This window comes from Psittacula echo (assembly GCF_963264785.1).
Source record: "Psittacula echo genome assembly, chromosome: 6".
NCBI classification, from domain to species: domain Eukaryota; kingdom Metazoa; phylum Chordata; class Aves; order Psittaciformes; family Psittacidae; genus Psittacula; species Psittacula echo.
Genome location: NC_137743.1, coordinates 75,499,105 through 75,524,133, shown reverse-complemented (window position 1 = coordinate 75,524,133; position 25,029 = coordinate 75,499,105). Strand labels below are relative to the sequence as shown.

Sequence of the window (25,029 nt, the reverse complement as noted above, 5' to 3'; positions counted from 1 at the left end):
TGCACTAAAATGAAATGCCATGCCTGTGGCTTCAGTAAGTAAAAAAAATCCCAAAATCCTACCATATGTTCAAAACAATAACAGGACAATTGCCTTTAAAGGCAACAACTTTGCACGTGCAAATGAGCAACCAAAAAATGTCCTGGGAAATAAGTTCCAGACCTACCACTCAATACGCCTTTCAAACTTAGGGGATTCCTGGGGGTGAGTCAAACCTTCCTGTTAAACGTAACGAGTTTTTCAGAATGCACAAACCGATTATTTTTATGGTACTCTATATGAGTCTATACAACCTATCAGCTCTATCCTAGTTAATTGCTGGAAGACCATTTCAAGAAGCAGGGTTTTGTTCTGTTCTACCTCTACAATCTCTAAATGTTTCCACTGTCAGCTCTTCAAGATTCACAAGCAATTTCTTTCAGTGTCTATGCTCAAGCTGAATCTGCTTCAGTCTCACACAAGACTTTCCGTGGAATAAAGTGCTAATTGAAACAAGTGAAGCTGGTAGACTGTACCCCTACAGCTACTTTGCTGTAGTGACAGTTTAGCTGTTACAAGTAAAGATCTTTCTCTTTTCTAAACCACTAGTTGCAGCCATTGCTTTTTTTACTCCTTCAACATGACGGAACCAGCTTTCATTTTCTTTGGAAGCTACGTTTTCGCTTCTTCAATCTGAGAGAACCGTCCCTTGTGCAAACGGGAAATTTCTCCCAATTTTTTATGCTGGGATCCATCGAATCCATTTCTTTCACTCTTGAAGATTCACGATTCTGGCTTGTTTCCAACAAACAGATGTTCTAAGGAAATGACATATTTCAAGCCACTAGAGTGTGCTCCTGCAGAGGCTAATGAAGGAAAGGGTTCCTTCCACCTTTGATGTTATTTAAAACAGCAATACTTCTATTATTTATTTTTTTCTAACAATAACTTGTAAACCATGGAGTAGCGTTGGCTTTTACCTGATAGAGTAAAGCTGACTAACTTCCTAGAGTGCTGGGCTCCAGAAGCACCTTCATCCGTGCCTTCTACTCCCATCTGAAGAGGGGGAAAGAAAAAGAATTAAATGTACCACAAAAGTTTTCATCCGCTTTGTATTTGCTTGAGGATGATCATGCAATGGTAAAATAGAATGCAGGGGAAGAATCTGACCAACTACTGCCTATTACCACAGACAGGCAGAGCTAAAGCATTTGTTTCTAGGAAAATACCTACTATTTAATATTCCAAACTGAACATGTATAGGCTAGTACATGTGCAGACACTATTAATCAGAGAAAAGGAGACTGTATTTTCTCACAGGTTTCCCTTTCATAAAGTAAGATCAACATTGCGGATTGGTAATATGTACCAAAGCACTGAGCTGGCTAGTGACAACACTTGTTAACCTTTGTCACTTTCCACAAATAGACAATTTATTGGGCAACAAAAAAAGCAAAGAGATCAAAGAGAGACTAAGAAAAAACAGAAATGTGCATCAGATATCTAAATGTGAATGTGGTCTAAAAGATAATGCTTCATAGATTTTCAGGTTTTGTTTCTGCCGAAATCTCTTGTTAGGTAAAGCACTACACTTCAGAATGAAGTTTCTCATGTGCTAATGTCTTAGGTATGTCTATCTCTTTCAACTAGCAGAAGAATTTATCTTTCAAGACAGAGATGTCCTCATGATGTATTATTCAGCTGGATGCACATCGATGGAGCTGCCTTGAAAGTCAAACTGTTCTCCAGGTAGGCACTGCACATCCAGGCAGAAGAGCTGATACAGCCCGATGAAAAGCCTCCATTCAAACACAGGACTGGGCATTAATATTAGTGACAGAACAGGAAGTCATCTGATCCATTGATCCATAAACAAAAATAAGCTGAATAAAAACTCATTCACCTATGTGTAGGTGAAGTATGTAAAGCAGTGTTGAGCTGCTGAAGAGATGTTTGAAGTTACCAGATTGACAAATGATTCTGGAGCCGTGGTAGCTGTGAGGAACCCACTTTGCATTAACCAAAAATGTACCTATTCCTATTCATGTTGCTTTAAGCTATTTAAGATCATTAGCTTTCAAATACTGCCCATGATGATCACAAGCTCTTTGGAATTTCATCAGAATTAGCAAACACATGGAAATTCTCCCATTGCAAAGCTTAAATACTTCATATGTAACAGTCAAAAAAACAACGAAGAACCAGCAATGGCATTGATGTCTGATGTCCCCATGGGCCTCAACAGCCTTGTGAGGGAACATACCATGCCAGCAAGCACCACTGCTCTCCAACCAGCCCATTTTCTTCCCTCACTGCTGGCTTCATGACACATCCCTGTTCTCAGGGCAGGACATTTATCACCAGAGTGCTCAAAACTATCCCTTTCCCATCCAGAATGATACCATCACACTATGACTTTATATGAACGCATAAGCAGTGACAGCTGGTAGTAAAATCATGAGGGCATCAAAAGCAACAGGTTAATTCCAACTGGATCAGTGTGCCCTCATCTACAGATAGATTCCCTGGAAGCAGCAAGGAGCACACCACCCTGGGATGGTGACACTGCCCAGGCAAGGCCAGAGGAACACTATGTATCCCAGTTACTCTTTTGGGTTCATTTTAACATGCATTGTTTTCTTGTTAAAAACATTTTTCATCAACAAAAAGGCCCTCCTCATTCTATACCTATTTTTCTGCTACACCAATGACTCTGAATAATATTGCTTATGTTGCTAATCATTACTTCAATTTTATAAAAAATAGGATTTGCCCACAACTCAGCTATAACAAAATGAACTGTAACAGTATTCCCTGGAATATCCCTGGTTTCGCTTTATAACCTTTTCCTGTTCCATTATGGTCTGAATAGCAATTTCAGCTTTTCTGTGCCAAGCACAAAATGCCACCCCAGCATTCCTGCTCCTGTTTTTGCACTACAAAGGCTCTCTCATCTGGTGTAACACAGTGCTTCTGAATGCTACATCAGGCTTTGTATTTTCACTGGTTCAAATGAGCACAACAGCATGCTAGTTAGCTGCTTATTCAAAAATAAGATGGACTAAAATGCCTGGTGTGATATGCCATCAGTATGAGGAAAACCCAAACCATGTCTCGCAGCAAACCATGTAAAGTGAAAACGTAGAATCATGACTCAGATAAGCAGGTAATTTACTGCAGCTTAAAGAAAAGGGAGTGGGCATGCCATGACTCTCTTACCACTTTCACAAACAGCATTCCTGTAACAACAGATACAACGAGTGCCAAGAAAACAAAGTATTTGCTACTGCACACTGCTCAAGCTCAACACCAAAACCATGAAAACGGTGTGAGGTATTAACATTTAAGTTATGCGTAACTAACCCATCATGATATTTTGAGGAAGTCTCACCTAAGCTGTCTTATGACAATCTAACCAGGGAAACTAACACTATTACTGGAAGCCTACACTGTTAGTGCAAATAAAACATTTATATCAAATTACACCTTCTAGCAGGTGTATAAATTCTGTCCAATACCCAGGATCCTCTGTTACCTTTCAAAGGAAAGAAATCTAAATATCTGTCAAGACTGACCAAAGACTCTGAAAGACAGATCTTCAGGTAGCTACCAAGTAAATGAATGCATATTTAAAGACAGAAGTTCAGATGTCCTTTTGTGCAATGAATCTCACAAACATGGGTGGCTAGTATGACAAGGTCAAGAAAACACTCAAGTTCAATGTTCTCTGACCCAGTATCACCAGTCTGCTTCTCAGTAATAATATAGTGCAGCATGTAGACCATTCTAAGAGTTATTTTGAGATAGGTTTTTTCCCCTCTTTTCAAAATCAGGCTACCATTTTGTCTTTAGTTTATAAATTGATATCAAAGACAGTGGCTGTCAAGCTCATTAACTGCTACATACTTTCTTCTGTAAAACATCAAAAGTTCATACCGCTGCTGCAAAATGCTATTATTGATAGCTACAGGTGTCAATTAAATGACGCTATCACCTAGGTCTGTCATTCTAAGATAAAAAAAAACATTTGGTATAATGAGATATAAAACCTAGTATAGCACATACAGTATCACAGAGCCATAGGATACACTTGTATATAATATACAATGCTGAAAAAGCACAGGAGCAGAATAAAAGCTCTACAGTCTGAATAACTTGTGCTATACAGTATCTTCAATATTGCAGTCATCAGGACAGCATCGTGACAGATGCGATCTTAAGTATTTGTCAGCTATATCACTGAATCAAATGCACAGTGAAACTTTATGTCAACTGTAGAGCTAGCCTGTTAGATAGATTACTGCCACCAAAAGCACCTGGATAGAAGTCTGGAAGGTTCTTCTTCCACTATCTATTTAAAGGCCTAAAGAAAAAAAACCTCCTCTAAAACTTCTAGCGTTTCAAAAGAACAAGTCTTACAATAAAACCATAGTAAGACAACAACTATTCTTAAAGTCAGAGAATTGTTACATCTTAATGGTATATGAACACTGAAATAAATTAATGATTTTTGCAAGAGCAGAGTTTTGTCCAGTCTCAGTTTTATACTAACAGTTGCTGTCTCAGTAACTCAGTTTGTGAAAAACATCTCTAGTACAGTGTTAAATTCTAGCATACTAAGCCTCAAAACTGAAACCAAGCAAAATCAAGTTCTTAGCATAAAACACATCAGTTAAGCTCAGTGACTTTTTACTATTATTTTATCACAAACAATACAAAACCATGAAAATAATTTCCCAAATTTGGTGATTTTTATCCAGCAATATAATTTTTTGCAAAAAACTTGCAGCCACTGGTAGAACGACAAGACTTACACTGATTGGTTTGTCTGACAGTTAATATTATCATTTCATACAAATACAGTGAACTAATAGGCTAACCTTACCATCACAGCAGGGTTTTTCACAGTGATACATGGAGTAGTAGCTCGGAGGGCTCCACTAACACCATGGTAATATTTAAAGCAGATCTTTATTTCAGCTGAAAACAAAACAAAAATCACATTAAAACTTTCATGACTGATCCCAGGCAAAAGAGAGACAATGAAAGGAATATGGGCACACGGGGAGTCACAGTTCACTTCTGTTCACGTAGTCTGAGTTTGGGAAGTTGATTTGATAGGTCTTCACTTTCAAAGCATATAGTAACTGTAACTGAAATAGATTTTCTCTCAACCTGTAGAAAATTGGAAACGTGTCTCAAAGGGAGTCTTAAACAGGTTTTCAGCTAAAGAGCTGGTAAATCCTGCTTTTAATTCTTAACTTTACCTAGATTTCTACTCAGTAAGTAAAAAACATCAACAGCTCATTTTTTCCCAGTTGTTGCAGTGAGATGCCCATGGTCACTATTGCGTAAGAAAGGTATTCACAAGCCACTGTTGAGACAAAGCCACTTTTGCATGTTTTATATGGATCCAGAGAGAAGGAAATGAGAACAGTATTAGTCACTGAAGACAAGTCCATTTCAATGCAAGAGAGTTAATGTGATTAATAAAATAAGAAAGTAATTACATATGTTTTATTCTTAAATTATTTAATCGAATGAAAAAGAAAGCTGTACACACAGAAGTGGATTTCAAAACACTGACGAAAATGTTTAAAAGTTCTGCAGGTTTTATTAACTCCTGCAGATCCTAACTGTTAATATTCCCCTTTTGGTGTGACCTTACAAACCTTTATATTTTCAGTATGCCAAAACAAAAATATCCTGATCCTGGTAAAATAAGAGAATAAACATACACAATTTGAGGATGAGATAAAATACTATAAAACTCAAGCTCTTAAAGTTTGGACATGCAGGTATGGTTGACTGTGGTGGAAAGCTATTAATATGCTGATCAATGTACTCCTGACAGCTCATTCTATACAATCAGAATGCATCATTTGGTGCTCCATCTTCAGAAATACTTCAAGAGGAAATTAAGATGAGAGCAGCTACTTATGTCCTCTTAGTGTGTTGGGTCCTTCTGCTATTTAACAGACCAAAAAGTAACTTACCTAATTCTGCAGCTTGTATTTCTGCTACTATTTCAATATAACCAGTTAATGAAAAGGCTTAACGAGACATTTTTATACTAGGATGATTCTTGTCAGACTCTGGAAGAAGTTGCATAACACACATCTGAAGGAAGCTTGAAGCACTTTATACTGGAACACAGGAAAGGCAAATGTTGCACCATGTTTCTGGTCCCACTGAATAAAGTTTTGTTTGCTAAACTGCATTTACTGTAGACAAAGGAGTACTATGTTTAACCAAAGCTTGACCTCCACTGTTGTTCCTCTGCATTCTTCCAACCAGCAGAACAGCTATAATTATGGCTGCCCTTGATCCTGTGGGATTTTCCCTATCTGGAACAACGTCTCTGTTTTCCTTCTCCATTGGAATAACTCCTCTGTGTAAGTTTGATGAGGGTTTACCTCTGGGTACAGAAACGGCCACAGGCAGACAGAAATGGCCAGAGGCGGGAAGAAATTGCAGCAGCCAGTTCAGAGGGACCACAGGCTGTGCACGGAAGTCTTGGCAGCTCAATTCCTCTGACTTAGTTTAACAATATGTTGGTAGTCCTGAAGTATGAAAGTGCAACGTTTTGTATAAGGTTTTGAGACATATACAGCATGGTTCCTTGAGGGCTAAGGCATTTCATCACTGCAAGACAAAATACCCACTTATTCCTACTCAGAAGGATCAGAAGACCATCCTGCAAGCCTGCTCAGCCAGAAAGGATTGCTTATTTATTTGTTTTAAATTTTTCTGAAGTTACAGAACAACATTTACTTACTATCTTCCTCCCAGAACAAAGAAGAGGCACCTCAGAACTACTCTTCAAAGGAAAGTGTCTGGCTGACAGTGCCTCCAGGGATTTATGAGGTGGAGGAGCTGCTGATCCCACTTCCTCCTCCTCACAGCTGAGTTTACACGCACAGCCAAAACATGCTCTATTTACCATAAGCTTTAGAGCAAAACTGAAAATCCAGACAGGTTTTCTAATCACCTACAAAGGTTCACCAGACCTAAAAACTGCACGTCAGGACCTGCAGGTTCTTCCTAAACTGAGCAATTCTTCTGACCTACCAACAATGCTTATATCCAAATGAAAACAAAACCAATTTCTAGCTCATGTAAAATTGGAGTTTCAGCACTCGTGGAAGTTGGCAAGACTTATACCAAGTGGTGGATTATCCACATTGTAAAATGCACATATCAAGTAACCAGGACTCAAGTCTTGAGTATTTCTTAATCACACTGTGAACATACTGTGACTACATGAGACCATGGGAAGCCAATGAACTATTCCACCAAGACTACTACTTTCCACCTACACTGCTCAGCTTTATTGTGACCCAAACTTTATTTTCCAGAGACTTTCTGGAGCTCCTACTTATTCAGGCTGTTGTCATTGACTATCTTCTCTCAGTTCATCAATTCTGAAAGGAACTTAGCAATGGAAAGGTTATCAGCTGCTTCTATCCACAGACAGTCCATAACATGATGGTGGACAGAAGTTCGTTATATATTCTCACTACATTGACATATACATTCCCCTAACAGCTGAAATTCAATGCTATGAGCTTTGCATCCTCAGATTTCTTTCTCTCAATGACTTCCATGAGCATACAGTATTTTTCAATACCAGGATGTGGCTGGCAATAGAAAAGAAACAATGTTTGATTCAAGAAATAGATCTGATGATCCCTTTCTTACAAACTAAACAAACCACATAATTTAAAAAAGAGCCTTCAGGACTAACTGCTAAAAATAATTAGGAAAAGCAGAGCCCTTATAAATTGGAGACTTTTTCTCCCCTTCCCAAAGAAGCATCACTGATTTAGTTTGGGCTTTATATAGCACTACACAAAGGAATGGCAGAACTGCGGTTACCATGTGTTTCCCTTAGAAAAATCTTGCACTTCTCTTTTTTCTTTCCTACTTCTTCCCTCAACAAGTTAATTAGATTTGTATGTGATCTGTGATGAAAATGTTAATAGCAGTAAAATCACCAAGGGAAAGACATCTCTACCTGACCACAAGACTATCTGCTGTCTCATTCAAATATGACATTTCAGAACAAAAAGTATTTTCATTCATAGGGCAAAAAGAATGACTGCACCTAGCTCTGTGTTCTTGATAACCCACATGCCCCATTGTCATTGACATTCTGCCAGACATCATACAAGACCACAGGAAACTCCTTCTTCATTTAAAAATAAGACAAAAATTAGATTGGGGTATCCATGATTCTTTATCACACAGCCCTATAAAAAGTAATATATATGTTAATTCATCTTAACACTCTGTAAAACCATAATACCCTTCTTTAAAAGACAATAGCTGTTATCATTTTATAACCATAGTTTTATAGCTCACGTCCATTACATAAAAATGTTGGAATTAACAAAGGTTTCTGGGACTCAAACACTGACATTTGAATTTCAAAAGAACTCCTGCATGAAATTATAGCATTGTACTTCCCTCTATGGACCATACACTCTTGCCTCTTCCATAATAAAGAGATCAGCTTACACCAAATAATAGCTTCCTTTTAAAGCATCACAAATTCCCTGAAGTCTCCTGCTTTAACAACCTTTTCACTGTCTTTAATACTTTAACTTTACCCACAAAAAAAATGCTTTAGGATAAAAAGATACTCAGAATACATAAACTTGGAACACAGAAACAGGTGAACATAATTCTATCAGATTGTTTTCTCTCCAGGAGACTGATAATTCAGGAAAACAAACTGTTTGCTGTAAGAACAGTTGCTTCAGATATATCCCAGCCGGTATTAAGAGGTGTAACCACTACACACTCCATTGAGAAGGGATGGGCAGACACACCTCCAAAACACAAATCACATCCTAGCTGGGTTACAACAATCCGCGGAGATAAACAGCGCACCCAGATAACTGCATGGAAACCTCACAGCAGTTAATACTTCCTGGACAGTGCAGCTAGACACCAGAAGATACTTGGGCTGAATCTATGGCACCCTGCAGACATAACCATATGCCCTTCAACATATAATGAGGAAAATCCTGACATCACAAACTCATCTGAAAAAGTAGGACAGCTTGTTCTGTAAATGTATTTAAGAAAACTCTATCTCTAGAACAAATTTATTTATTCACATTCAGGCTTTACGAAGCTACAAAGGGAGATGCGATCCAGGGAAAAGGCAGCGGGCTAAACCCTAATTTTTCCCAGCTCAACCAGAACACCTCATAAACAACTTCATGAATTTAGAACTGCTCTGCATGTCCTGCCAGCTCAATTTCTTTCCCTTAGCACGACAGTTTGGTGAACCCTTTTTGTTGAGGCATTTAGCGTTCTATTCTCTGCATCACTTTAGCCATGTACCTTTTTGATTACTTCCTACTGGGAAGCAGCAATCACAGCAGCAGAACACAAGTGCAAAAGCTGGCTGCCTCCAGGTACTTGCCATCTCTCACAGCAGGTATATCATAAAGTTTATTTTACAGAAGTAATGATAAAGAAAAAAAAAATCCAACCAACAAACACTTAGAAAGGGACTTAAGCAGACTTACAGAAAGCTTTTTAGATATACTAGAATCAATAAGAGAAAATGTTTATGTCTCAATGGTCTCTTTTCATCTAACCTGCTTCAAAGGAAACTACTTGGACAAATGGTTGTTCAGATAACGAAGCCTACCTATCCATGCCAGCCTCACTCACTTTGCTGTTGCTCTGAGACATTCCTACTTACAATCACGAGCATTGCCTATTATATTCCAGTTTGGCAAAGCATTTAATTATAATCTAACCTTTAAAACAAAACACCGGGGGTATTATATGGTTAAGGAAGTCAACAAGGCTTGTCACAAATGTAAAAAATACAACCCTGATCCTGTTTCAGTTATCTGTGATACCCAAAAACAGCTGCTATGAGACAACAGATATAAATAGCAGAAGAATAATAAGAAGTATTTCTAACTCAGTGAATGTGTTTATAAATAGGGTAGGGACAATAACCATGGGTCCCCAGACAGACCACTGAAAAGGCACTGGTTGCAGGGTGCTACACAGACAAGTGTTCCAGGCTCAGAACAATCCCATATGAGAAAACCATGACCTTTATAAAGTTTAATTTAAATGGTCAAAATACATAAAGACTGAATACAAGTAATGAATTATGTTGACAGAACATCCACTAACATTGTCCATTTTGGTAAAAACCACTATAAATACCAAACTGTGCTCATATCTCTAGTAACAAAAACTCAGTGCTAGGGCAGCCCTTAGAAGTTAGAAGTACCATTAAGTTCAATCATTAAACTTGTATCTTTTTTCCTTCAACATCTATTACCTTCTTTAACAAAAAAGGGAACTGAAAGTGCACTCTGCTAGCTACAAAGTAGGGCCCTTTCAGTCTCAATACGCTATTTTTGCAAAAGTTACACGAGACTGAATATGGAGAACTCCACACAAAACCTCACTTGTCACATAATTCCAGTGTAATCAAACTTGTATCTTACCACATTTTCTGAATACCTCTCAGTCTACTCATGCTACTAGTCCAAGAGTTTAAGTACAAAACTGACAGCATCTACACAGTCACTGCATCCAAGCATCACACTGTGGCACCAGAGGTAATTTAGCCACAGTGATTGATGTGACAAGACTGGCAGTCTCTAGATGAATCTCAACAGCTGCCACTATGGATTACTGCTCAAGACATAAAACCATGGCATTGGTAAAGAAAATATATGCAAATCAATATATTTTTCTTCTATTTACAATAATGACTATTATATAAAATATCATAAATAACAGCAAAGACATTACCCTATATGTAGAGTAGATTAAGGTGTTTCTTGTTGATAGGATAATTAAATACTCACGGGACCAAGGTTATAACTTACAAATACAAGTTCAATACAGTCAGGAGGATCTTGGCCTCTGCTTGTAACCATAAACCAGGCAGGACCATGGTAGGAACTCAAGTGTGAACATACAACCATCCAATCTGCTGAACACTGACCATGTATTCATGATACAGGGGAATGGTTGGCTGCATGGGTGCAAGCCACAATTCTGTCACTTGCTCCCAGCAGCAGAAAATAGCCCCTGGCCAATTTGAACTACTGGAACACATACAGCTCTTAACTTCTGGGGACTCTGCATATGAAGTGCATAAGCACCAGTTATTTGTCGTGTGACAATGACTATATTGTACTGAATCTCCCTCCCATTGCACCCCCAACATGACCTGTCCTTCCCCATACTGCAGAAAACTGACATGGAAGCTGCGGTTTATAAATGAGCAGCAGCTTTTCTCAACTAGTCTTCTTAAAATTCAAGCCTCTTTTCACATGCTTCTTCTATCACCAGCCTTTCCATGGATCCATTTCAATCCATCTTTCTGCTATGTCTCTTCTCTGTAAGAAATACCATCATCTCTGTTCCACCACGATGCCCCAAAGGGAGCCCCTGGCATACCAAGCTCAGACTGCTACAGCCAGAGAAACACTCTGCTATCTAAAAAGCACTCCTGCGTCAATTGCAGCCTCTCTTGCATCAGAGACTAAAGGTCCTGGCGTACTTAAGAACCTGAACAGTCTTATGCCACGGTACATAAGAAATGCGAAAGCATGAAGCCGTGTTGCAACTTCACATTATTGCAACTTGTTCAGAATAATACCCCCCGAACAACTTGTTCTCTCCTTTTACCAGAGCAGGATGAAAGCTGTATTGCTACGGCCACGTTTAGCAATCCTTCTGCAGTTTACACAGCAAACAACTTGAGGGAGCCGTCTAGTGAGTCATTGTTTTCCTTCCTCCACATTTTATCAAGCCTCAGAACAGGATGTTTTAAAGCCACCTCTACTATGTGAGTAAGGAAACAACATCTTGGGCATAGCGATGCTCAAATTCACCTTCTTGGATCTTTACAATGACTGCGTTCACTTTCATGCTTACATGGCACTTTTGCTCCTTCTGTAGGGAAACATCCATTCTGTATGTATGGTCCATACTGGTTGGCTCTGCATTTCAGAGCCACTCACTGTCTCAAGGTGACAACTTAAGGACACCAGCCGTTCCTGATGGTGAGCTGGATTTTGTATTTTGCAAGCATTTTCCTTCTCCTTTGCATATGTTTCCCCCCCTTCCCTTTCCTCAGTCACTCCACTCAGATTCTGCTTGTACTTCTGAAATACATTAAATTCATTTCTCATTATTTCACTGACAATTCCTTTGATTCTCCTTTCTCAGGGCAAAGTCCACAGATTGCTCTGGTGTTGATTTTTGTCTAAAGCAAGTAAGAGTTTTCTTTGATCATCCTTGTTTTGCTAATTTTGGATGCTTTGTAGGGAATTAATGTCTGGTTTTAATAGGAAGGTGATGAGACTCTCCTTGCCCTTCTTTCCGCAGGTTGCTTGATCCGAATAGAACAGATGGCAAACCGTGCCTTTACATGTTAGCTGGGAAATAGGAGATGCTAAATCCATAGGGAGGGATTTTAAGAAGAGTAAATGGCATGACAGGAAAATTGAGTTTCAAAACTAAGGATACACAGTAGTGCAAAAATCGGAAAAATGTTTATCCAAGGCCTGCCTTAAAACATAAGCATAAATTTCACAATCCTCAGTGAAGCTCAGTAAGTTTATAATTATGCTCATGGAAAAACACCTCCCCAAATTAAGGCATAAGATGCTTTTCTTAAAAAATACAAATCTGAGGATTGCAGAAGGAATCTGAGGCCAAATCCAGCTGACTCCCACCAATTAACATTAATGCAATTACATTGGAAATACTCCTGCACGAGATTCACTTGCATATGGTTTGTTAGCGAGCTTATGAGCCTCTGCACTTCACCCTACGGAGATACTACATTACTGGTGAAAAGATACATAACGGCCCTAAGCGTTGAGACTGCTAGGGAAAAACCACAACCATAGTCTTTGGGATTAACATGCACGCTGCCTGATCTCATCATTCAACATTAGTAATGTCTGTTCCTTTCCTTGCCAAAAAAGCAGGCAACTTCAGGCCAGTTCTGACTGTAAAAACTAAAGGATTAATGTAGTTACAGTGTAACTGTTAAGAAGCATCTTCAGTTCTCATTGCCAGAGCTGGTTTAAGGCTTCTCAGGCTTGCAGCAAACATCCCCCTCCTCTCCTTGGGTATAGGTAGAGCAGGGAGCCTACCAACCTTGTAAGTATAGCAGTATAGAGGCACTGGCAACTAAGCGCCGTTTGTGCTCCAAACACAGAACAGCTCCAAGCCAGAAAACTCTGCAGTGACATAAGCCCAGCTCTAACTCAATTATATACCTAACTTACCATTACCTGCTGGAGCTTCTCTACACATTAGAGCACAAGTGATAGAAGACTGGGTCAAAAGTAATGTCATCAAGTTCAAGTGGAAGACTTGCAAGTCTCTGCACCAGGGGTGGAAGGACCCCATGCATCACTATGGTCTCTGAAGAGACTGCAAGATGAAAAGGAAATGGCCTCAGGATGGACACTAAGCTGAATGTAAGCGTGTTCTCATCGCTAATACAGCAAACCACCTCACAGGCTACATTAGAAGAAGTGTGACCAGCAGAGAGATGGAAGTTACTGTCCCCCTCTACTTGGTACTGGTGAGGAATACTGTGCCTAGTTTTGGGTCCCTAGCTTCAAGAGCATGGAGAGAATGAAGAGGAGACAGCAGAGAGCTAGAAAGATGGTTGGAATGGAGAAAATGTGACCTATGAGAAGAGGCTGAAGGAGCTGGCCTTGCTTAGTCTGGTGAAGAAGAGGTTAAGGCAAGACAAATATTAGAAACTCAGTTCTTTCCAGTTCTATCAGAAGATTTTAAAAGGGGCAATGGCAATGGCTCCAGATTTAAGCATTGGCCATTCAGACTGCATGTCAGAAAAACCTTTTCAGCTGGAACAATACTGCAGCACTGGAAAAGGTTACCTACAGCATCTGTGAAATCTCTGTCCTTGAAGGTTTTCAATACTGTGCTTTACAAACCACAGCTGACCAGGTCAAGTGCCAGATGGAGCAGGAGGCTGGATGCAACCAGCATTCCTACGCTGTGATTAGTCTCCAAATGAATTTAGATTGATCTATTTTGTCCATACTGGTCCCCCAGACGTTGTTCCCTCTTACTGAAGATGCCGCTTCACAAATTCAGGGACATTGCTGCTGAATCTGGGATTGTTCTCCACCGTCTTCTTTCATTCATACAGAAGCATGGTCAGGTTGCTACTGGTCTGCTGCATGTCATTACTGAGGAGTGAATACGACAAACCTCTAGTACCATGACCTTTGTCTGATACATTCTGCATCTTATCAAAAGTATTTCTAAGCACAAGAAATCTACAACTGTAGAGTTCTTTCCAAATTTGGAAAATAATGGCAGATTAAAGCATAAGAGATACCTTAACTTCAACAATCAGGTATATATGTGCTCCATCCCTGGCAGTGTTCAAGGCCAGGTTGGATAGGGCCTTCAGTATCCTGGTCTAGTGAGAGATACCCCTGCCCATGGCAGGGGGCTGGAACTAGATGATCTTAAGGTCCTTTCCAAACCAAACCATTCTATGATTCTATATTTACTGGGGATGTGAGCCTCCCTGTTTGTCTCTGCCTCTACCTCCCTTCCTGTGACAATGGAATCACATGCAGTGGTACAGTGAGTACAAATTATATCAGCACCATGGCAGGAGAAAGATGCTAATAAGGGAGCTAAGCTCACCTCTGTGCCTGGAACAGGCTGAGCAGTGACAGTGTTGAGCATGGTGAGAACCCTGCCAGCACAGCTCTTTCCACAGCCAGGCTGGTGCTGCATGGCAGAGGCATAACACTGTGGTTGCACCTGAACTGCACAGCCACTTGCTGCCTGTGCCTGGGCTGTGATTTGGTGATCTGAGGGATAAAAAAGAAAGAAAGAAAAAGAGCAGCTGCCTGTATTTGTATCAGAGGTGCTTCAACACCTATAAGCTACAAGAAAAAGCCTTGCTGAGCAAACATGGTCATGTATCTGTAGAGCTTCTAGTTTAAAAAGTGGAATGAGAAATTCAGCTACGTATTTCAGTGTAATTTTTGATGTCTTACTAGAAACACAGGTGTCACTGGTGACATATTTATCTGCCATACTATGTGCTATAGCAACAGATGCTCATAAACATTCCTTTTTACAGTTCTCAGCTGCTGCTAATTGCTTGATTCTAGTTCATTGTATGGCAGCAGAGCTGTTCATCAGTAAAGCCAGCCACAACCAAAGAATGTGTTTCCTGCATTCTATCGGTTGCAAAATGCAAAGTCAGTTGCAACTGATTTTAAGTCAAAACTACAGATTCTTGAAGCATTAGCCTAGGCTACCACATGAACTCAAGAGCTTCATCTCCATACATCATGGAGCAACACGTAACTGGCTAAAAGATCTAAACATCCTTGAAGTCAAACTGCCCGTATTGGTAACAATGCTAACAGAGTAGATGTAGAAGAAAGACGAGGCAATGAACTCTCCTAACGTTCCTTTTAATCTGCTTTAATATACGACTGTCTTTGGCTCCAGGAAAGTTAATTATCTTGATGTTTATTATTCTTCTTGATCTTTATCGTCAGTTCAATCATTTTTCCTGTAATAAATTCCTGAAATTGGATTTAATTTTATCCTATTAAAAACTTGGCAGGATTCAATGATGAGTTCTAGAAATAAGAAGTTTTCATAAGTATTTATAGTACAGGGTACACAACACTTCTTGAAATACATGTACTGCTGTTATGTCATTTAATTAGAATAAAAATTCCTGCCAAGACCTACAGTTAGCAGCCCTGCAGTGTACAGTGAAGTAACAGAGTGGGAGTACTTCTACTTATTTATTTATTTGTGAGGGAGGATTCATTGCTGTGAGGCTAAACAGGTGGTAGAGCAGCTCACAGCTCTTTTGGGACTGATTGCCACTTTGATGCTTGGTATATCAGAGTTTCCAGCAAGCTCAGACATAACATCTTGGGATTAAAAAAGTCAATTTCTTTAGGGTCGTATACTTTAGATGGTAAGATAGCTCCTTTCTATCAAAGAGCAAAAAACCAAACCAAACCAAGCAAACGAAAGGCAGACAGCAGAGTGGCTTAGCTTCCTATAAACCCTGGTAAACTACGGAAGTGGCAGAGCATCTGGTTTAAATATTGGCTATCAATACTCCCTATAGAGCTCAGCTGAAGCCTTTTTCTTCCAGTTCCATAGAGGTTTGGTATTTCCAAACTGCCTAGCAGATTTCCCACCAGCACAACAAAACTTTAGCTGAGAAATCCTGGTGCAACTGGACAAGAGACTGGCATTTCCTAGAGACAAATCTAACCTTCATACTAACAAGCATTAGCAAGCACTACTAGCTTACTACAATTTCCTTCATGTGCATTTACTATCAATGTTTGTCCAGCTGAAATGTTAAACTTCTAGGGAAGGGACTTCATCCTTCAATGTGTATATGCTACAGGGCATTGCAAAAGGCAATTTCTTCCTCCCTTAAACTGAACCTAAGAACTAAACACTAAGAATATCCCTATGTTCTAGTTTCACCTGGGATACAGTTAATACTGTAGAACATCATGCTCAGTATATAAACTGGGGGAGTGGGCTGGGAACCACCAGATGCTGTTTGGGTCGGGCTGGGTATGGGTCAGTGGGTAGTGAACAATTATATTGTGCGTCACTTGTCTTTCTGGGGCTTTACTTCTCTCTCTCTATTATCTCTCTTTTCATTACTACTGTTATTTTTATTATATTTGACTTTATTTCAGCTATTAAACTGTTCTCATCTCAACCCACAGGTTTTACCTTTTTCTCATTCTCCTGCCTATCCTACTAGGAAGGCAGAGAGGAAGTGAGCAAGCAGCTACGTGGTACTTAGTTGAAGGCTGGGGTTAAACCATGACACCCTAGAATACAAATGTACATCTAAGCTCAACTCCATTTTTGTAACAACCAGCAAATGCATTGGAAAATGCTGCCCTTAGAGCAATATGACCAAACCCTTTTGTTTATCAGAGGGATTGAAGAAATGGGTATCAAATGCCATCCTGTTGACTTGCCTTGACACAAAAGCATGCTTGGCTTTTTGATAAGCACTGGAAAAATAGGTACTCACATTCCATAAAATAGGGGCCAGGTTCAATTCGCCATACAATTTGTCCTTTTTGTGTGCCCGTCACTCCCCGATTCTTGGAATCCCAGAAATTGGCTGGAGAGTTCTCATCTGAAAAAGGAAATTAAAATATCTGTAGTATCAGTAGTATTTACGAGAGCAGTTTTCCCAGTTTTCTGTTCCAAGAGACTCACATACAAAAAATTACTTGCATTAAAAAGAAATTAAATTAAAAAAGAATCAGAATAACTGGCAAAAGATAAATGGATTCTCTTTCATGGTTTTTAGTTGGATCAATTTATGCAGAGTAAGCAGACATACATACAGCCAAAGTAAACATACGATTTCCTGTAAGAGATGACCTGCCAAGGTAAGGTATTAAATTCCAAAACTTCCCTTACTCAACAGAGAGGCTGCTGGGGGCAGAGAGCTCACTGAAACTTCATCACAGACCTACCTACCATTTTATACAGTGGTGCTTCTCTGCAACGTGAAAATCTAACATTCATTCCCCAGCAAGGAGTACAGAATTGCAACTACAGGTATCAAGACTTACTTCAGTTTTTAATATCCTATGCTTCAGAAACTAGGAAGAATATTCTTATACATACACCAAAATATCTGACACTTTCAGTCTTCTGACAGGTACAGTATTATTCCTTATCAGTGGAGTTACAGGATCAAAGTGCAGACCAGTCACTTACTAAGCCAGGCATACAAAAGAGATTCACCAGAATACATTCAAAAGAGAATGGAGAAACAAACTGTAAGTATCTGCGGATCAGCTTAGCAGTATCAGTATTTTCCTCTGTTGAACTAAACTTTTGGTCGTAACAGTAACAAACACAGGTCTCGGGGTTTATTTTTCATTCACCAGCTTGTATTCAGGCACCCAGAACACTGTATGAATGACACAAAATCAGAGTGAACAGCTGTCTGAAAGGGCACAAAGGTTAGTTACGATCTCACAGAGGAAGCCAACATAAATCCAACTTAACTCGTTTACACAGAGAAGTCCTTTATGCTAAATCAAGCCTAAATCAAAATGTTTTACAAGCACATTTAGGCAGCTGTTCCTTAAGCAGACAATTATACCTGCGGCCTCAAATACAGCATTCAAATTCTTTCCAGTGGTACTTGATATCCCTTAAAGTTAAAAATACCCCAACTCTATGTGGTTTACAATGGCGCTCTAACCGAAACAATACACTGCTGACTTATTTATTTACTTCTTGACAGAACTCTGGGAAGCCATGAGATATAGCTTAACTTGCAGCGAATCTACATTAGTGCCTATTTTGGTCCACCATACAAATGTGGTTATCCAAACCCCAAACCACTACTACCAAAAGCGAGCAGATTTAAGAGTTCCACGGTTACCTGAAACAGATAGCTTTAAATTATTCAGTGTTCTCATTACATCTAGGTAAATAAAGGTGTACTGTATGACAAAAGAGCCCCACCTCCCCTAACATGCTATAGTTCTTCCCAATTTCTGAATTTCTGTATTTAATCAATTGGAGGAGAGTCTGTTCATCATTCTAAGCAGAAGGACAGATACTTGGTGTGTTATAAACATAATCTTTTTTATTCTTAGCTTATTAAACAAATGAAGGAATCTGAAGCAATGAAATATGCCTTTAACAGTGAGATGTCCAACATTAAGGCACAATAAATTGTTCTTTGCGTTTTTAAAAGCCAGGAACTAAGTAAAGCAAGGGGTAGTTTTCACAGGGCTATCAGTGAGCTTCAGAAGAAGTCCTACATGAACGGAGTCTTGAATTCTGAGCTAACAGTTACAAGAAAGAAGAACATTTTCTTACACCTTATCTAATAAAATCCAACACTTAAGGAAGTGCCTGGATTTTAAGCCCTTTCATGAAGAAACAGTCTCCTTTGCAGCAATGAAGCCTAAATCATTGATACTCTGCCCACAGGCACGCTGCCATTGCAACAGAAGGTGGTGCAGACAGAGGGATGAGAAATGCTGACAGACCACTGCCTGTCAGCAATGGACTCAAATTACAGAATTTATTCGGGACAGCTTTGGTTTTCTTCTGAAACAGATTTTGTTATCCATTCACAGAGGGGGAAAAAATATCATTACTAATGCATATGGAAAAATAACTTTGAACCACAGTTCATGGACTTTAAAAAGAGGAACTGAACAGAAAAAAAAAACACCAAACAGCACGAAAACACTGAAGTACACCATGTTGCTGGAATTTACTTATCAACACAGCAATAAAAAGTTACCAGTGATAGTCTCAGTAAGGTTAAGCTATGCAAAATCAAAACCAAATCAAAATCAAAACATGTTTGACAGCACAAAAAGCAGTGTCACCACTACCAGTACCTCATCCCTCCTCTCCCCCAAAACATATATATGTATGTACGTGTGTATATACACACACATGCTATATGTGTATATATATATATATTTCATAGGGAACCTCAATTCTGAGAAGTTCAGCTCCCCTTTTAGCACATAATTGTTACTGTTTGTGAAACTGGCAGCTGTTCCAGAATCTGGGCCAAAGAGTAGATATAAATATCTCTTCCCAGAACATAAAATATGCAACAAAATACTGTCTTACTGCATTGGTGTCTTGTCCACTGAGTCTACACTTCTGAAATAAATAAAACCATGCAAGTTGCACAGTACCTTTCTGTCCTCAATAATTCTTAGGCACAAAATAATACATACATTTCTCAGAGCTGCAACCCTGCACAAATCTGTGTATGTGAGACATGTTCTACAATGAAAAGTGGCTAGTAATAAAAATATCACTGCATGGAACTTCACACTGACCAGTTTTGAAATCGCTGTGAAGCAAATGTGTTCCAAGTAATGATGTTTTCTTTATTAAACTGCTGTGCAATCAGCCAAACCTGAAGTCAGGAACTGAACTAATTTTTTCCACTTTCAGACTTAACCATCATTACCAATGGCATCTGTAATACCGACAGCCTGTGCCCTCCATGTCAGCACTGTAACTCCCCAACCCTGTCCACAGCTCTACCCTGACATGAGAGCGAATGGGCTGCAGTTACCTCTGGCATATGCCAATTCAGTATGGCTATCTTATATCAGAAGTACTGGATAAAGGGATGAACAGTGCAATGAAAGAAGGTATCATTCTTACATAATAGGTTTTCACAATAAAATTATGCCCATGAAAGAGTAAGAGCCGTAAGAAGCTCCAGTACGCCCATGCCTTTTCTGTACTGGAAGCCCGGAGCTGGACACAGCATGCAGATGAGTAGAGAGGAAGGACCACCTCCCTTAACCTGCTGGCTAAGGTTCTTCCTAATGCAGCCCAGGAGCCAGTGGGTGACCTGGGCACACTGTTTGCTCTTGTTCAACTACTTGGCCCCCAGGACCTCCAAGTCTTTTTCTGCAAAGCTGATTTCCAAAGCTCCCTGTTTGCCTGTTTCTCCAGCCTGTCTGAATGGCAGCACAATCATCTGGTTTATAAACTGCTACTCCCAATTTTGGACGTGGATATTACGGGAGTTTGAAAGCCCTGCTAAATCAGTGTCTGACATCAGGGGTCAGGAGGCTTCTGCGGAGTTCACATTTTGTTCTTTGTGTCTGACTGCTTTCATTATTTCTGTCCTAGGAAAAAAAGATGAACTACCTGAAATCCATCACCTTAGGAGTCATCTTGCACAGCTGCAATCAACAAGTAAATAAACAAGTAAATAAACAAGTAAGATACAGTCTTTCTTAAGACAGTTAAACAAGGTAGAACTGGTACCAATTAATATCTGAAGCAAGCTTTATAGTCCCAGAGCAAAGACTGATCATATGCAACCCAATGCTTATCTTCTTGTCCCCGTTTCTGTGGTCAGTAGTGTCAGGTTATGTGATAAAAGGCTTGTCTCCATGAATACAAAGGACTTTTATTCTTCAAATACCGAAACATTACAGAAGTCGTGAACTCCTAGTGTGGAACCATCACAGATTGCTTAGTGCATAGGGAAAAATTTAACAGTTCCCTACAGCAAGCCAAGACCTTCAAACTTTTACATGCTGAACTCTTTTCTGTAACACATTTATAAAGATGCTTATACGCAGAGCTCAGGGAGAAGGTGAAGGTGATGTTGAACAGATTCTGAATGTCACTGAACAGTTTTAATCATACACAGTTTTAGTATTTTCATCTTTCACTACCATATATGGCCATTCTAATTCGCAGCTCTTGAAAAATCCTTGCAGTTTGGCTCAGAAGAGATCAATCATATTTGTAACACCACATCGCTGCATAATTCTGGGATTTACATCCCAATCTCAGGGTTTTTTTATCCCTTTCTGGAAGATGTTTTATTCAAGATCTTTTGAAGTGCTTGTATTGTTTATTCTTAATTTGAAAATACTGACCCCCTTAATATTTTAGGTTAATTGTAATGAATTCTTGGGCACTGAAGAAGATGCATGTGATGCATACTATTATCAATAGGGGTGCTTGTACTCAGCCTGGGGAAGCTCACAAAGCATCAATCTAAATGTCAGGTGTTCTCTTACAGTATGTATCGGAGGAGCTGTAAGGCTGGCAGATAGCAAAGCTATGAATAGCTTTGTCTCAAGCTGAGATTCATGGATCTGCCTCCAGTTTCTCTCGCAAGCACACTATTGAGAATAGTCGTCACCTTTTGCCTATTTTATTCTGTCATTTCACTCAGCCTTTAAAAGTAACAGGTTTGTAGTTAATTGGCATCAGAGGATATTTTGTAACTGAATTTTGAGCCAATCATCATGAGATCTCTAGGATGCAAAACAGAAATCTGATGAATCTGATGTACATACGTTTTACTGCATGACTTCCAAAACTTCAGTCCTGGTGCCAATAAGTGCACTCTGCTTTTTGGTATGAGCACAGACGTCCAAGCGGTAAAACAGACTTCCACCAAAATGCGAGACTAATAAAGAGTACTTACAGTGGATTCTGAGCCACTGACTGGGGAAGTCTGTAACACTAACTTTTGTGCAATATTTTCACTTTGGCAACCTTTAATAATTTTAATTCCATAAATACTAAAAGAATCCAAACCCAACCATAAGTAATCATTAAAACAGCAGAACAAAGTTTACTGAACTAATGAACTAGATCAGTTTCACTCAAATACACTTAGAAGCAATTGAAAACTGCATAATGACACATTTAAAAGAGAAGATAAATTTTGTCACCTGAGGCCTCCCTCCTTTTCTGGAAAGCCAGTAAGTAAATTAACAATTTCAAGGCAGAGCTTCCACTGCAAAGAATTATTGTAATAAATCACATTATGTGAACCTATATAAAACACAGGACATTTCAGTGACTACTGTACAAACAAATATTTACCCACCACTACATACAACTTATGTTCTGTGAACTTCCCATCTCTGTGAACAGTTCACAGGCTTTCCGGTGGAACCAGGGATGACAGCACTAGCGTATGCAGTACGTCGCTTAAGTTAAAGATCAACACTTAGTTGCACCTTCTAGCCTTACCTGTCCATTCCAAACGATGCCTGTGGATCCTAAACTGCATTCCTCCATCTGAGACAGATTAACAAACTGAAGAATAAAATAAAATTAATGTTTTATAGGCTGGATCCTGAAAACAGCATCCCTGTTTCCAATCACAAGCAGTATTTTCCCACAAAAGTTGCCTTCTGGACCCTGCAGCTCAAGTCTGGAGCTCTGCATTAGCACTGTTGTATAATCTCAGTTCCACAAGGCACGTCTGTCCTCTCCTTTCCTCTTGTCATTTGAAGGAAAGGGTTTTAGACGGATGTTCTCAAACTCCCCGGCAGTTTCTAACAGTGACACACAATCGTCTGCCTCTTCTCCTTTAATCAAGGGTTTATGTAGGTTCAAGCAGCCAGTGTTAAAACATATGAAGTATTATGTCCTTCCAGCTCAGCTATTTGCAGCCACTCCCCTCTGAAGGGTACAGGATGCCGAAGCCCCATCCTCCCTCCACTTCCTTCCTCGCCTTTTCCATGGGAGGATTCCTAAGCACGGCCACGGCCCCGCAGCATGGGGCGGGCTGATGTAAACAGGAGGATGGTTAAATCCTAGAAATGATGGCAAGGCAGCCACAGCAGCGAGCACAGGAGCGAGCACAGCAGGAGCTCACTGGAAGTGCTGGCTTTTGTTTACTCAGTGTTTCACTCTCCCGTATGACTTCCCCACAAACCCAGTTATTTCAGAGAAGACCAGACTGCTCTGTGACATTCGGAAGGGATGAAGCTGCCTTTAAACCAGGATAACTCTGCACTGGGTACTCCTGGGTGGGGGCATAAGCAGGTGGCAGAGAGCTGCTATTGGTACCTCTACCTCTTTCAGGTTGGTGAATGCCACCTTAGTGAAGGAGCTCTGCCAAGGCTCCCGATGCCACATCCTCTGACTGCTCACAAGCCTCCTGATGGATGCTGACCACTGATCTACAACTCCCTAAACTTACAGCAAGGACCCAAACCATGCCAAAGCTGCCCCAGTACCGCAAGAACAAAAAGGGTACTTAAAAGCTATCTCCGCAAACTGATGAATGGGCTGCAGACCGAGTTCTTCACAGCATGCACTCCATGAAATTGCACACTTGTGGTGCACTAGGTTCAAGCTCTCAAGGCTAATCCTGATAATAATTATCAGATAACAAAGAAGGGGGGATGACACCTCCACCACTTCGAGTATGAATGTTTACTCGCATTCAGTGTTGTATACTTATTCATACTCAGCTTAAAGACACTCAAACAAATGCTCCCCGTTGAAGAAACCGAGACGGACTCTTTGCTAACAAATAACTGAAAGATAAAGTATTACTTTATGTTTGCATGAGCACCTCCAGGAACCGTATTTTCAAAGGACCGGAGGGGAAAGAACACCAGAACTGGACTACTTTAAGAGAAATTTACACATCACTGTGTACTAAATGTCTGGAAATGTTCTCCCTTGAATGGCAACAAAGCAAAAAGTTGAAAACAAGAAATTCTTGGACAGTTTCAAAAGCTGCCTAAGCAGGTACTAGATCCTACTACATGATATCATAGATCTCTTTGCTCTTCATAACACTTTGGAAAACTTGGATGGTAATGAAAATATAAGACACAAACTGTCAGCTGAGAAAAGCAAGGGCAGAAAAGTAAGAGGTTGTGGAACATACAACAGCAGATGCTCCTCCAGCGTCACGTAGGAGAGTATTGGTTGTTGGGGCTGTCGAAGGTGATGGTGCACTTCCAAAGGTTCCTGGGTGACACTCTGAACTCCAACCCGGACAGAAGTATCCGCATTCGGATGACACATTCCTGCTACATTAGCAGTGAAGGATCATCATCATCTAAATTCCAGTATCTAATATCACGATCCAGGGTCAAAAGAGCAGGGAGGTGTTTGTTCCTCACTGCACAGCAGCACTGCACATGCTCAACCAAAATTAAGGTTCACACACCTCCGCTTGCTGCCCCTGTGCTGTGGGCAAAAGGAGAAAAGACTCCAATTACATTCCCTCAGATGCCCTCCGTGACCCCTACATACCACATATATTATGTTGCTGATGTTTATTGCACTCTGTTACTTTATGCAGCAAGAGCAATTACTCATTTTTACACCTGCGACTGAGAGGATGGTCAGGTTTAAGCTGTATTTCTCTAACACTTCACTCCTACTTCAGCCACAGAAGCAGAGCAAAGGCAGAAGCCAGACCATACACCCCATCCAAACACTAAATAGTGAAACCTTTTTGTTATTGAAGCTTAAATTAACAGAGTGCAAGATCCTTGCCCTCATTTTCATACACAGCCTTTATCCTCACACTGCCCATTAGATGGACTATTTCCTCCTTTTCCAAGAATTACGCCACTGCATTTTGTTTCCTTCTATATGTAACACTTCAATGTGGGGATCAGAGCATCTCCATGTGCCCTCACATAATGGGATACTTCAAGGCACAGCAGCAGC

The 25,029-nt window shown here is 40.0% G+C and overlaps 1 protein-coding gene across 1 annotated transcript in view; it reads right to left on the bottom strand.

Annotated features, from left to right (window-relative positions):
• The window catches only part of HECW2 (HECT, C2 and WW domain containing E3 ubiquitin protein ligase 2), a gene marked incomplete at both ends in the record, with an annotated part of 103,306 nt that overhangs the window by 56,132 nt on the left and 22,145 nt on the right, over nucleotides 1-25,029 (bottom strand). Inside the window, 3 exons of the mRNA XM_080621880.1 lie at nucleotides 960-1,035; nucleotides 4,865-4,959; nucleotides 17,087-17,194. Coding sequence (XP_080478006.1) covers nucleotides 960-1,035; nucleotides 4,865-4,959; nucleotides 17,087-17,194 — 279 coding nt within the window. The remainder of the gene's footprint in view (nucleotides 1-959; nucleotides 1,036-4,864; nucleotides 4,960-17,086; nucleotides 17,195-25,029) is intronic.